At 49.6% G+C, this 15,209-nt stretch overlaps 2 protein-coding genes across 2 annotated transcripts in view; both read right to left on the bottom strand.

The window, feature by feature from the left end:
- The window catches only part of DEF8 (differentially expressed in FDCP 8 homolog), a 27,825-nt gene extending 24,148 nt beyond the window's left edge, over window positions 1-3,677 (bottom strand). Inside the window, exon 1 of the mRNA XM_012812031.2 lies at window positions 3,635-3,677. The gene's annotated coding sequence lies outside the window, so the exon portion shown is untranslated. The remainder of the gene's footprint in view (window positions 1-3,634) is intronic.
- Window positions 3,678-13,101: 9,424 nt separating this feature from the next.
- Window positions 13,102-15,209, bottom strand: part of LOC100945316 (tubulin beta-3 chain) — a 16,779-nt gene continuing 14,671 nt past the window's right edge. The window contains exons 4-5 of the mRNA XM_012812026.2: window positions 14,846-14,956; window positions 13,102-14,183 (exon numbers count right to left, since the gene is read on the bottom strand). Coding sequence (XP_012667480.1) covers window positions 13,108-14,183; window positions 14,846-14,956 — 1,187 coding nt within the window. The 3' untranslated portion in view covers window positions 13,102-13,107. The remainder of the gene's footprint in view (window positions 14,184-14,845; window positions 14,957-15,209) is intronic.

The raw sequence follows: 15,209 nt of genomic DNA, 5'->3' as shown, positions 1-15,209 counted from the left end.
AGGTTGCTGTGAACTGTGATGCCACAGCACTCTACCAAGGGAGACAAGGTGAGACTCTGTCTCAAAAAACCAAAAAATGGATGGCGCCTGTGGCTCAATGGGTTGAGCACTGGCCCCATATATCGAGTGTGGTGGGTTCAAACTCAGCCCTGGCCAAACTGCAACAAAAAATAGCCAGGAATTGTGGTGGGGGCCTATAGTCCCAGCAACTAAGGAGGCTGAGGCAAGGGAATCGCCTAAGCCCAGGAGTTGGAGGTTGCTGTGGACTGTGACACCACAGCACTCTACCCAGGGTGATAAAGAAAAACTCTATCTCTTAAAAAAGAAAACTCTTGGGCTCAAGCCATCTTTTTGCATCAGCCTCTCCAGTAGCTGCCACACCTGACTACTTTTTCTATTTTTAGGAGATTGTGATGAATGTGTTATTTACTTTGATGTAAACATTTCACATTGTATATTGAAGCAGTACCCTGAACCCCATAAATGCATCAATGTATAAAGTTATGATTTAATAAAAAATAATAATTAAAAATGATAAAGAAAAAATACTTTTAGGAGAGACGGGGTCTTGCTCTTGCTCAGGCTGGTGTCAAATACCTGAGCTTAAGCAATCTTCCCTCCTTGGCCTCCCAAACTGCTGATATTACAGGCATGAGCAACCACACCCAGCCTAGGTTTCATTCTTAGTAGACAGAAATTAACTTCTAGGCTTGGTGCCCATAGCTCAGTGGTTAGGGCACCAGCCACATGAACCAGAGCTGGTGGGTTCTAACTCAGCCAGGGCCTACTAAACAATAATGACAACAATCATTAAAAAAAAAAAAATAGCCAGCATTGTAGTTGGCACCTGTAGTCCCAGCTACTTGTGAGGCTGAGGCCAGAGAATTGCTTAAGCCCAAGAGTTTGACATTGCTGTGTGCTGTGACGCCACAGCACTCTACGGAGGGTGACATAGTGAGACTCTGTCTCAAAAAAAAGAAAAGAAAAGAAAAGAAAAGAATTTCTATAGATATCATTGTTATTGAGAAGGGAGTTTCTGTCTCTAGCAAACAGAAAAGATCCTAACTAATCATTCCAATAGTTTCATGGTTATAAGATACATAGGCCCTGGCTCAGCACCCATAGCACAGTGGTTATGGTGCCAGCCACATACACTGAGGCTAGGGGGTTCAAACCCGGCCTGGGTTGCTAGTCAACAATGACGACTGCAACCAAAAATAGCTGGGCATTGTGGTGAGTGCCTATAGTCCTAGCTTCTTGGGAGGCTGAGGCAAGAGAATAGCTTAAGCCCAGAAGTTTGAGGTTGCTGTGAGCTGTGATGCCACAGCACTCTACTGAGGGCAACATAGTGAGACTCTGTCTCAAAAAAAAAAAGATAGGCCCACTTGAATCCCTGCTCTGCCAGATCCTACCTGTGTGATCTGGGGTAAATGTATAGACCTTTCTATCCTGATTTTGCACATCTGAAATGAGAATTATAATAGGGGCTTGGTGCCTGTAGCTCCGTGGTTAGGGCACTGGCCACATACACCGAGGCTGATAGGTTTGAACCTGGCCCAGGACAGCTAAACAACGACAACAACTGCAACAAAAAAAATAGTCGAGCATTGTGGCAGGTACCTGTAGTCCCAGCGACTTAGAAAGCTGAGACAAGAGAATCGCTTAAGCACAAGAGTCTGAGGTTGCTGTGAGCTATGACATCACAGCATTCTACTGAGGGCAACATAGTGAGACTCTTCTCAAAAAAAAAATTATAATAGGATTACTGTAAAGATTAAATTAGTTAATACAAAATGCTGAGAAAACTAACCAGCACATGGTACGCATCCAATAAATATCAACTATAATTTATTATCACTTTCCTTCTAATTATAAGAACCAGACGGCCTTGATTTAAATGCTGGTTCTCTCAGTGATGAGCTACATGACCCCATTTTCTTGCCTATAAATCAGGGAGGACACTTTGCGGTGTGTAGAAGGATTAAGTATTTGTGTCAGAGAAGGTAGGAGCCCACAGTTGCTGCTATGCAAACTTCACTTCACCATGACCAGCCCACCCAAAGGACTGTCATGAAGGTTACAGTTGCCGCTCTTTGGGGCTCTCCCTGGAAGCCTCCTGGTGTTTAAAAAATGGCAGGGGGCTTGGCGCCTGTAGTTCAGCAGCTGGGGTGCCAGCCACATACACTGAAGCTGGCAAGTTCCAGCCCGACCGGGGCCTGCTGAACAATAATGACAACTGCAACCAAAAACCAGCCAGTCGTTGTGGCGGGCGCCTGTAGTCCCAGCTACTTGGGTGGCTGAGGCTAGAGAATTGCTTAAGCCCAAGAACTTGAGGTTGCTGTGAGCTATGATGCCACAGCACCCAGGGCAAGGTAGTGAGACTGTCTCAAAAAGAAATAAAATTAAAAATGGCAGGGGAGCTCAAAGGCAGGCACCTGGCAGGAACACCTCTACTATTCCCAGTAGCTGTCCTCTGGGCTGTAAAAAGCATCTTTTCTTCACTTTCTGAATGTCAGTGCCAGCCCCAGGACTCACAAAGGCAGTGAATGGTCAAGTAGAGCAATCTGACCTTTCAGCCTTAGTTTCTGTCCTTCCAAGTTGAAGAGTTATATTTCCCTCTCTGCTGATGGCACAGAGACAGCAAACCAGCACACTGACCAAAGGGACACAGGCTGTAGCAGCAGCCATAGCAGCCATGAGCCTTCACCCCACAGAACTCCGTCCTCTGATTTGGGACTGGCTCTCAGAAAGGAACAAGGAGGAAGTGAGAGACCCAGAGGAAAAAAACAGCCTACTCCACCCTCTGGCCTTTCTCCAGAGACTACCCCCTCGGTGGGGGCGGGGGAGTGAGGACACTCCACAACTCAGCAAGGAAACTTTAGAATAATGCCAGAGCATTCTAGGGCACTAAGGGATACCAGGCTGGGCTGAGCTCAGAATGTGCTCACCAGCTGGCCTCCTGTCTCATGGTATGGCCACCAAGAAGTGGCATTATCATTACAGCTGCCACAGGAGGCCCTGATAATTTTGGAGGTGAGGTGGAGAATTTAAATTCTATCTGCTCATGCCTGGATGAGTCAAGACCCAGGGGGTACTCAGAGACACTGTTCCCACTGAAGTCTGGCAATGGCTTCACTGCCTGCTGCAGGGACAAGCCATCTCCCACCTTCACATACAGCCACACGAATTCACTCTTTACTCTTGTGTCCCAGGTTTTTCACAGGGGGAGGTCTTGCCCACTACACCCACCCATTCCAAGGATGAGGAAACTGAGGCTCAAGGCAGCCCAGCATTCCAAGAGGGAGGCACAGCTATGAGGGTCCCACACAGACTGCCTGTGTTGATGGCTGAAGCAGCGGCAGTGTCACCTGGGGTGGGGGTGGGGCCACTGAGATCACTAAGGAGCCCTATTCCTGAGAAAGGACCAGTAGGTAGGAGGCCCTGAGCTGGCCGGGGTCTGAATCCTGCCTCAGCCCCAGGCTGGGGCCTGCGGACAGGCTATGTGCCCTCAACGTCTGCGTGGGGAAATAGGGATCCCCTAGAACAGCAGCCGTGAGAGGCCTCAAGGACCAAGAACACCCCCCCCTTCCTTTTCCGCCAGCGTACCCTCAGAAAGTCCCCCTCTGCCGCTCACCTGACCGCCGCCGCCCTCGCTACATTGTAACCCGGCCCGCCGCCCTGGCTACATTGTGTCCCGCCAGGCCGTCCGCTGCTGCCGCCTCTGGCCCGGAGGCGCATGACAGGGCCTCCACGTCCCCACCGGGAAGAGGATGACTCTCAACCCCGCCACTCAAAGTGGTATGGGTGAGGGTGCATTTCTTAAATTTCCCTCAGTCACAAAAGTCCTAGTTTAAATCCAAGCCACAATACTTTAAAAAAAAAATGGCAGCATTTAGGGTTTTTTTTTTCCTTTTAAACCCAGTAGTTTAAAAAAAAAAAAAAAGGAAGGAAAAAAAGGAAGAGAAAAACCTCCCTACAGTAGCAGGTACTTGTGTTGGACTCACCTGAAGGACCCTGCAGGACCCTTCACAGCTAGTGAGGGAGGGACAAATTGCCTCTCTACCCCACTTCGTAGAGGAGGAAACGGGCACATTGAGGGTATGGGGCTGTTCAATGGAGGACCAGAGTGAAAGGACTTTGAAGACAGTTGTCTGCAGAGCCTGTATTCTTACTGCTTTCCAGTTGTTTGTGCACAGAGCAGGGCTGCTTTGTCCTCAACTCCCATATCCTGCCTCCCACTGCCAGCTCAGGGATCAGCTTTTTCACCAAATGCCCCTTATCTCACAGGGAGGAGCTGAGGACAGGGGAGAGTGGTCAGGGGCATGTATGAATTGTGGTCCTGAGGTCCAAGACTGTTTCCTCTCTGCGTAGAAGGCCACAGCTTTGGTTTACTCCCAGGTGGAACCCACATGCTATCTCATTTAACCCTATCTAAGCCTGAAGGTAGGTGGTGTCCTAGCAGTGACTCAGGCCACTTTACCAAGATCAAGTAGCTAATAAGGGGGTAGAGTGAGATTCCAACCCAGCTTCTCAGGATAACATTCATCACTGTGCTTCTTCTCCCCATCTGCTCAGACCTAAAGGGAGAATACACTGACCTACTGCTCCATCTGCCCCTCCAGATGTCCTGGAGATACTATTTCTACCTGGACTCTCTCTCCTGGCTCCTCCCAACAACAACCCTCTGCCTCACCACCATTCTAAGCTTCCACTTGGGCCCCACAGTTCATCCTCAGACCAGCAATCGGAGGGGTCCGGGGAAGAAGTCAGCCCCAGACTTTGTCTCTGCCCTCCTCCTGCCTCCTTTCCAGTTTTCCCTTACCTGCCTCAAGGCCTTTGCCCAACTGAGCATCTGTGGAACATTCTTCTCTCGGTTGTCAACATAGATCTTCTCTGGGAGGCATGGCCCTTCCCTCACACTCTCATTGCCTCTCTAAAGCACTTGTCACTGTCTGGTGTTCTTTATCATCTGCCCACCCCTACCATCAGAAGGTAAGGGCTGCAGACAGCATTTTTTTTGGCTTTCTTCACTGTTTCAAGCCTCAGACAGACCAGTGCCTGAGCACAGAGGATATTCAGTAAATGGACTGAGTAAGCAGAGGCCCCAGGTGAGGCTAGCCCTGAGAAGAAGAAAGTTCCATCCATCCAGCTGTTGATTTCACAAGTGTGTCATTACCAGTCATAAATCTTAACCAGTCTTTATGAAAGGATTGGGAACTATCCCCACCTCCAAGGAGAAACCAAGATGACCCATACTCTATGTGTAGTTTAAGGTTTGAAATTGGGTCTTTCTCTGCTACCCAGGCTGGAGTGCAGTGGTACAGTCATAGCTCACTGCAGCTTCAGACTCCTAAGCTCAAGATTTTCTCCTACCTCACCTTCCCAAGAAGCTGGGGCTATAGTCATATGCCACTATGCTTAGCTAATTTTTTTTTTTTTTTGCAGTTTTTGGCCGGGGCTGGGTTTTGAACCCACCACCTCCAGCATACGGGGCCAGTGCCCAACTCCTTTGAGCCACAGGCACCACCCAGTTAATTTTTTTCTTTTTTGAGACAGAGTCTCAATATGTTGCTCTGAGTAGAGTGCCATAGCATCATAGCTCACAGCAACCTCCAACTGTTGGGCTCGAACAATCTTCTTGCCTTAGTTTTTCTATTTTTAGTAGAGACAGGGTCTCACTTTTTGCTCAAGCTGGTCTTGAACTTGTTAGCTCAAGCAGTCCACCTGCCTTGGCCTCCCAGAGTGCTAGAATTACAGGCATGAGCCACTGCGCCCAATCTTTTTTTTTTTTTTTTTTTTTTTTGCAGAGACAGAGTCTTGCTATGTTGCCCAGGCTGGTCTCAAACTTCTGGCCTGTAAGTGCAGTGGCTCACATCTATAATTCTAGCACTTTGGGAGGTCAAAGTGTGAAGATTGCTTGAGGCCAGGAATTCAAGGCCAGCCTGGGCAACATATTAAGACTCTGTCTCTACAAAATATTAAAAATTAACCAGTCATGGTAGTACATGCCTATAGTCCCAGCTACTTAGGAAGCCAGGGCCAGAGGATCACTTGAGCCCAGGAGTCTGAAGTTACAGTGAACATGATGATGCCACTGCACTCTAACCTGAGCAACAGAGCAAGAACCTGTTTCAAAAGAAAAAAACAAAAACAAAACAAAACATAGCTGAGCATTGTGGCAGGTGCCTGTAGTCCCAGCCACATGGGAGACTGAGGCAAGAGAATCACTTGCGCCCAAGAGTTTGAGATTGCTGTGAGCTATGATGCCATAGCACTCTACTGAGGGTAACAGTGAAACTCTGTCTCAAAAAAAGAAAAAAAATCGCTCAGCACCTGTAGCTCAAGTGGCTGAGGTACCAGCCACATACACCAGAGCTGGCAGGTTCAAATCCAGCCCAGGCCTGCCAAAAAACAATGACAACTACAACCAAAAAATAGCCAGACATTGTGGTGGGTGCCTGTAGTCCCAGCAACTTTGGGAAGCTGAGGCAAGAGAATTGCTTAAGCCCAGGAGTTGGAGGTTGCTATGAGCAGTGATGCCACAGCACTCTACCAAGGGCGACAGTTTGAGGCTCTGTCTCAAAAAAAAAAACTCTAGAAACTCGTCAAGTGATACTCTTGCCTTATTCTCCCCAAATGCTGGGATTACAGGTGTTAGGCACTTTGCCCAGCCTACTTCTTATTTAATTAGAATGCATTATGACCATTTCTCTATTCCTCTGTAGACCATCCAACAACACATTTATTGAGCACCAACTGTATGTCATGCTATAAGCCACAGCACCAGGACACAGAGGTGAGAAGACAAACAAGGTGCCAGCATTCAAAGAGCCAGATAGACTGACAATAAACAAAGATGTGAATTAACCAGAGATGTGAGAACACCAAGAAGGAAGTGCACCAGTAGACAAAGTAGTGCCTGAGACCAGGGGAGGAGGGCTGGATGCTTAAGCCAAAACCCAGAGGACTGGGAGGAGGAAACCAGCAGAGAGCTAGGAAAGAACATCAGAAGGAAACCAGAAGTGTGGAAGCCCAGAGGAACCAAATGCAGGTCTGTGTGACTAGAGTTTGGTACTAAGTGAGGAGAGATAGGAAGACTAGAGATGGAGGGGCTGTGGCCATCTGTAAGCACACTGGCTTTGACTCAGGGTGAGGTGGGAACCACTGGAAATTTCTTTCTTAACAGCTTTATTGGGTTATAATTGACATACAATAAGCTGCACATTTAAAAGTAGATTTTGACAAATGCAAAAATAGATTTCGATATATGCATACACTTGAGAAATGATAACCATAATTAAGGCGGTAAACCCATCCAACTTCCTCAAATGCTTCTTTTCTTTTCTTTTTTTTGCAGTTTTGGCCAGGGCTGGGTTTGAACCTGCCACCTTCGGCATATGGGGCCAGCGCCCTACTCCTTTGAGCCATGGGTGCAGCCCCTCAAATGCTTCTTTATGCTTTCTTATAACCTTTCCTCCACTCCATCCCTACCTCTGTCAGATACCACTGACCTGCTTCCTGTCATTAGGGTTCATCTTCTACAATTTTATAGAAATGAACAGGACACAGTGGTGGCTCACACCTGTAATTCCACCAATTTAGGAGGCTAAGGTGGGAGGGTTGTTTGAGATCAGGAGTTAAGAGAACAGCCTGGACAACATAGCAAGACCCCATTCCTACAAAAAATTTTTTCAAAAAGGGGCAGCACCTGTGGCTCAAGGAGTAGGGTGCCAGCCTCATATATTGGGGGTGCTGGGTTCAAGCCCGGACCTGGCCAAAATCGCAAAAAATAAAATAAAATAAAATACGTTTAAAAAAAATTTTTTTAAGTCAGTTATGGTGGCACATGCAAAATAATGTAATTATTTTGAAACACATCCATGTTGTTCCTTGTGTTGTTGAGTAGGGTTCTGAGATATGTATGTGTCACGTTTTGTTTACCTCTTCACCTATTGATTAACATCTGGGCTGTTTTCAGGGTTTGCTCTTATGAATAAAGCTGCCATAAACACTGGTGAACAAATTGTCTTGTGGAGATACACTTTCATTTCTCCTCAGCAAACATTTAGCAGCAGAATGGCTGGGTTATACAGTTAGTATGTATTTAAGTTGGTAGGAACTATCAAAATTTTTCCCATGGTGGTTACGCCATCTCACAGTCCTACTGGCAAAATGTGAGCATTCTGGTGGACCCTCTGTGTCCTGACAACACTTGGTGTGGTTAGTCTTTCTAATGGAGATTTTTTTTTTTTTTTTTTGAGACAAAGTCTCACTTTGTCACTCTCAGTAGAGTGTTTTGGCCTTATAGCTCACAGCAACCTCAAACTGTTGGACTCAAGAGATTTCCTTGCCTTACCCTCCCAAGTAGCTGGGACTATAGGCACCTCCCACAACGCCTGGCTATTTTTAGAGATGGAGTCTCCCTCTTGTTCAGGCTAGTCTCCAATTCCTGAGCTCAAGTAATCCACCCACCTTGGCTTATCAGAGTGTTAGGATTACAGGCATGAGCCAATCACCTCTACTCCTCCTACCCCACAACCCAGCCTCCAATGTAGATTAAGCTACTGACGTGATAATTAGCCTTGGGCTGTTCTAGGTCACCTTTAAGACTCTACTGTAGCTACTGTTAGGCTCATGGGTTAGAGAGTCTTTTACATCCTTTTTTAGTTGGCAGCTAAGTTCCGATTGGCAGATTGGTACTGGGACAGGAATGGAGTGAGCAGCACCAAGATTGGGTCTGGGGACCTGGCCCTTGCCCTTTTTCCCCAGGAGGGCTTGATTCCTATCTAATTAATATATCTGCTGACTCTTTCCCATCCCCTCACCCATACTAAAAAACAGCTTCTACAGTGGAAGCCACCTCTAAAGTCAAGGGCAGAGCAGGGCAGGGATGCAAGGAGGACATTTCCACTTCTGCTTTTGGGGATATGCTGGCCAGTTTCTTTTCTTTTTCTTTTTTTTTTTTTTTTTTGAGACAGAGCCTCAAGCTGTCCCCCTGGGTAGAGGGCTATGGCATCACAGCTCACAGCAACCTCCAACTCCTGGGCTCAAACGAGTCTCCTGCCTCAGCCTCCCAAGTAGCTGGGACTACAGGTGCCCACCACAACTCCTGGCTATTTTTTGGTTGCAGGCATCATTGTTGTTTGGCGGTCCCGGGCTGGATTTGAACCTGCCACCTTAGGTGTATGTGGCTGGCGCCTTAGCCACTTGAGCCACAGGCACCGACCCACTGGCCAGTTTCTAGTGTTAGCTCTAAGTATGAACATGGGTCAATCTAGTGTTTTCTTTTCATTAATCTTTGTTTTCTGATTTTTCTGTGATAAAAAGAAAGGGAGGAGAGGATTTCTACAGGCAAGAATCAGTGACGAAGGGCTGTGACAAAGAGGTAGGCAGTCCCCACCAAAGGGAAGAAGCTCTCCAGAGGAGCCAAGATGTCCAAGGGGGCTTGAAGTTACAGCTCTTTGAAATCTTAGATCCCATCAGCACTACCTGCACTGAACCTGGGGTAGGGAAAAGAAGGAATGAGGCAGTTGGCCTCAAAGCTAGTTACTGGCTTGGCACCTATGGCTCAAGTGGCTAGGGCGCCAGCCACATACACCTAAGGTAGCAGGTTCGAATCCAGCCCAGGCCCACCAAAACAACAATGATGGCTGCAACCAAAAAATGGTCAGGCGTTGTGGCGGGCACCTGAGGTCCCAGCTACTTGGGAGGCTGAGGCGGGTGACTCGCTTGAGCCCAGGAGTTGGAGGTTGCTGTGAGCCTTGATGCCATAGCCCTCTACCCAAGGGGATAGCTGGAGGCTCTGTCTCAAAAAAAAAAAAAAAAAAAAGCTAGTTACTAAGGGCACAGGGAGACAAGGGGACCTGGCTCCCTGAGCAGCAGGAGCAGAGATGAGGTTTTCCTTGACAGAGTTACTCAGGAGGAAAGCCTGAAGCATGAGCAGGCAGCTGGTAAAAGTAAGAATGGCGGGGCCACGTTCCAGAGTCTTCCCTCAATTCAGCTGAGACTCCATAGTGCAAAACATGCTGCTTCTCACCAAGGCTGCTGATGGACTCCAAATTCCAGATCAAACCCAAGCTAGAGCTTCCAGGAGAAGGCAAGAACCATGTGTTGGGTATAGGCCCAGGGGGTCTCTCAGGTTATCCGTTACTACCAAGAAACCACCTTAAAACATGATGGCATCAAATAAGAACCATTGTATTATGTTCATGAATGGTATGGATCAGGAATTCAGACACAGCAGGGATAGCTTGTTTTTGCACTATAATATCTGGAGTCTCAGGTAGGGACCCACAAACACTGGGGCTGTCTGCACAGTCTCACTCCTGCCTACACTGACTGAGGTGCTGCAGATTGAACTTGCCTGCAATTCCCAGACTGTCCATGTGGGGCCTCTCCATGTGGCTTGTGCTTCTCACAAAGAGGAAGCCTCCTGGCAGCCAAGCAAGGGTTATATGACCTTTCACGACCTAACATTGAAAGTCACACATCACTTCCAGGAAGGTTCTTACAAAAGATAAGGCCATTCCAGGTCAGGCAGGGTGACTCCTGCCTGTAATCCCAGCAGTCTGGAGGCTGAGGTGGGTGGATTGCTTGAGTTTAGGAGTTAGAGACCAGCCTGAGCAAGAGAAAGACCCTAACTCTACTAAAAATAGAAAAACCAGCCAGGTATGGTGACAGGTGCCTGTAGACCCAGCTATTTAGGAGGCTGAGACAAAAGGATCACTTGAGCCCAGGAGTTTGAGGTTGCTGTGAGCTATGACATCATAGCACTCTACTCAGGGTAGCAAAGTGAGACTCTGTCTCAAAAAAAAAAAAAAGAGGCCATTCCAGGTTCAAGAAGAGAATTAATTTCTTGATGGGAAAGTGCACAGGTCACAGCACCAGACAGCCTGTGGGATGGAAGTCACTTGATGGCCATCTCTGGAGAAATGCAAACTGTCAGGAACAGCACTTTGAGAATGGTCCTTAGAAAAGCTCCCAGCCTTCAGTTTTGGGAGGGTTACAAGAAAGGGGGCAAGTTTCCCTTCAGGTGGGACATCAACCTCAGTCTGCCATCCATGGTCACCCAGCCTCTGCTGGTGCCTGCTCAGTGCATGGTGTCTCCACCCCCTGGGTTGCCTGTCCTGCTAGAGCTTCTTGGATCATTTGCAGGATGCTTTCATTCCCTTAGAGGGCTGCCTTACCAAAGGTCAGTGGGGATTTGAAGTCTTTGCCAGGACACTTGGAGTCTCTCCTTCTTGTGACCCAGCACTCCCAGCCCTCCCAGCCTTCCTCAGAGGACTGGTTCTATGGGCTCTACCCCCACCACAGTCCTGTTCTCAGAACTGCCCAGCTTTGTCTGCAGATGCCCTCATGAGTGCCTCCCAAACACCATCTCCCTACTACCAGAGCTGTTTTTCATATAGTTCTTTTTCCACCTCAGTTGGTGACCCTGATTAATGAAAACCACCAGAATAATTCTATTCTGCTTGCCAGGTATCTGTCTAAGGACAAGTATACAAGTCCTTACCAAACAGATGTGAGGGGGCACTTGCTGGGGGGGGGGGTTAGAATTTCATCCCTGGGAGTCACAAGATAAGAAGCTCCCCTTTTCAGCCTTTGATCTAGATGTGATGACCAAAGCAGTGGCAGTGGTCTTGAGACAATGGGGCTCATACAGTAGGACAAGCCACTAAAAGAGGGAAAGAACCTGCATCCTTAGAGAGACTGATAAGCCAACAAATAGACCAACCCTGGACTGCTCCACCTCCAGATTCCTTGTTACAGGACAGACTATACTTTAAGCCATTTATTCAGTAAATATTTATTCAATATCTATTATGAGTCAGACATCCTTCCAGGTATAAGAGGAACAGCAGGGAACAGAAGGGAACAGCAGGGAACAGCACAGAAACCCCTTCATGGGGCTGAAGAGAGGGCAGTTGGGTGAGAGACTAGAAGTGGGGACCATGCCTCAACCCAAACCCACTTCTCACTCTTCCTGGCCCTTCTCTCTGCCTTGAGGCTGACCTGAATGGAAGCCCCCTCTGGGTCTCCTGTCCTTGATTTCCCACCAGGGAGTTCAGTCAGTGGGGAACCCCAGCTAGAGAGCAGATGGAGAAAGTAGAATGTTTATTCCCAGCTGGGGTTTGGCAGTGGATCCCTCCTATCAAAAGCCACATCTCTTGTCCAGATGGTCCCTTCTGTGGCTCCAGCTCTGCTCCTTAATCCTGCCAGCATCCCATATCTGGGACCTTTCCCTACAGAAAAACATGGGGCCCTGTGAGCACCTGTCTTGCATCTATAGGAAATGACCTCCAGGGGCACACTGAGCCCTCATAATGTCCTCATGAGCCTGGCCCTGGGTCTTATGACCATGGCTTATGGACTCCATCCAGCCCCTTCCCAGAACTAAGGCCCTGAGACCCCCAACACACATTTTTCCCCCCAGGGGATGCTCAGGGGTCCCTTCCTTACCTCTCTGGGTCAGGTCTCAGGCTTCAGAACTTTTGTCAGTTTCTGCCCTGGCAGGGTCTGCCTGCCCCAACTTTCAGACACAGATTAGCCAGAAGACAGGTTTAGGAAGTGAGTTACCCTGAGGGAGACCAGTTTCTAAGTCACAGGCTTCATCCAAGCACATTCCTTCTCCTTCTCCCTACCTCCTAGAGCCCCCTTCAGGCTCCAAGCCCAGGCCTGACACAGCAACCAGCTGAGAGGACAAAGTGACCTGCACTCCTGGGCCCCCCTGTCTGCCCTGACTCACACTCCAGACCCAACTTTCAGAATAAAAAACATCTCCACACCAGACAGGGGTATCTGACAGCAGATTTATTAAGTACCTCCCAAAATATAAACATAAGCCAGTAAAAAACAAAACAGACCATAAACCATCATGCCTGGAGCCACAATAAGTCAGCGACAAATGGTGGCACATAGCAGAGATGGCTTGTGGTGGGAGATGGAGCCAGGTGGACTCAGGGGTGTGGGTGGCTGTCAGTGGTGAAGGGCAAGGACTTGGGGGCCCTCCGGGAGTGGTGAGCTGGAGGGGAGCAAAGCAGGGAGTGTTGGCAGCAAGATGACACTAGGGAGAGAGCACCTGGCCTCACACCCCAGCTGTGAGTGGCTTCACTTGGGACCCTGGGCCTCCGACTCTTCCTCCTCATCTTCATACATCTCGCCCTCCTCCTCAGCTGTGGCATCCTGGTACTGCTGGTACTCGGACACTAGGTCGTTCATGTTGCTCTCGGCCTCGGTGAACTCCATCTCGTCCATGCCCTCACCTGTGTACCAGTGCAGGAAGGCCTTGCGCCTGAACATGGCGGTGAACTGCTCTGAGATGCGCTTGAACAGCTCCTGGATGGCCGTGCTGTTGCCAATAAAGGTGGAGGACATCTTGAGGCCACGGGGTGGGATGTCACACACGGCCACCTTGACGTTGTTGGGGATCCACTCCACAAAGTAGCTGCTGTTCTTGCTCTGAATGGCCAGCATCTGCTCGTCCACCTCCTTCATGGACATGCGTCCACGGAAGACGGTGGCCACCGTCAGGTAGCGCCCATGGCGCGGGTCGCAGGCAGCCATCATGTTCTTGGCATCGAACATCTGCTGGGTGAGCTCGGGCACCGTGAGTGCGCGGTACTGCTGGCTGCCCCGAGCTGTGAGTGGTGCAAAGCCCGGCATGAAGAAGTGCAGGCGCGGGAAAGGCACCATGTTCACCGCCAGCTTGCGCAGGTCAGCGTTGAGCTGGCCCGGGAAGCGCAGGGAGGTGGTGACCCCGCTCATGGTGGCTGACACCAGATGGTTGAGGTCCCCGTAGGTGGGTGTGGCCAGCTTGAGCGTGCGGAAGCAGATGTCGTAAAGCGCCTCGTTGTCAATGCAGTAGGTCTCGTCTGTGTTCTCCACCAGCTGGTGGATGGACAGGGTGGCGTTGTAGGGCTCCACCACAGTGTCTGACACTTTGGGCGAGGGCACCACACTGAAGGTGTTCATGATGCGGTCGGGGTACTCCTCGCGCACCTTGCTGATGAGCAGCGTGCCCATGCCAGAGCCCGTGCCGCCACCCAGCGAGTGGGTCAGCTGGAAGCCCTGCAGGCAGTCGCAATTCTCACACTCCTTCCGCACGACGTCCAGGACAGAATCTACCAGCTCCGCGCCCTCCGTGTAGTGCCCTTTGGCCCAGTTGTTGCCAGCCCCACTCTGACCTGTGGGGGTAGAGAGGAGAAGAACAGAGAGGGGCCAAGGGCTCTCCTGACCTCCAGCCTCACACCTGCTTGGGCATCAAAGAGGGCAGTTGTGGAACCCCAGGGCCACTGCTGTCTCCTCCATTAAGTGGCCCCTGAACCTACCTCACACCAGCCAGCCTTCCCTGGCCCCAGCTGCATGGTGCCCAGTGTTGAGGGCTCTGGACTGGGAGGTGAGACCTGGAGACTGTCCTGTGACAGGCAGTCCTGCCTGTCTCCTCAGGGGAGATAATCTCTCTGACTGACTGGGGTAGGTGTGAATCAGCATCTATCAGGGGGACATTCTGGGATCTGGAAGGCAGAGGGAACGAGGCCTCTTCCCATTTCTGTGAGAGAATCACAGCATGGCCCTGTCTCATGAATTCAAGAGTCCTACATAGGCCCCACTTCGCTGAGGATCCTGTGATCTCATTCTGTTACACAACTCATTGTGCCTCAAATACATCAGTGGTCTGTTTCCTGCGCAGAATCCATGCTCTGGATCTCCAATGCCCAACTATAAAATGAAGGATCAGTCACCACCCTGTAAGATCAGTGAGAAACTGACTTTGTTCTTTGTTTCCAGCACCCTGGGCTTGCCTGTCTTGGGATCTGCCATCAGAACTAAAGCAAGGGTAACTTACCGAAGATGAAGTTGTCAGGCCTGAAGAGATGCCCGAAGGCCCCAGACCGGACACTATCCATGGTCCCAGGTTCCAGGTCCACCAGGATGGCCCGAGGCACATACTTGTGAGCTGAGGGGATAAGAGGCTCAGTGATTAGGGCTCCTCCCTCCTAGATCCCACCATGCCTGCCACACCCCTGCTCTAACCTTAAAAGATCCATATCTAGGCTCGGCTTCTGTGGCTCAAGCGGCTAAGGCGCCAGCCACATACACCTAAGGTGGCGGGTTCGAATCCCCAGCCCGGCCCGCCAAACAACAATGATGGCTGCAACCAAAAAATGGCTGGGCGTTTTGGCGGGCGCCTGTAATCCCAGCTACTTGGG

Source organism: Otolemur garnettii, unplaced genomic scaffold (assembly GCF_000181295.1).
Source record: "Otolemur garnettii isolate 467f Iridium unplaced genomic scaffold, OtoGar3 scaffold00185, whole genome shotgun sequence".
Lineage (NCBI taxonomy): Eukaryota > Metazoa > Chordata > Mammalia > Primates > Galagidae > Otolemur > Otolemur garnettii.
This window is presented reverse-complemented; position numbering and strand designations above follow the sequence as displayed.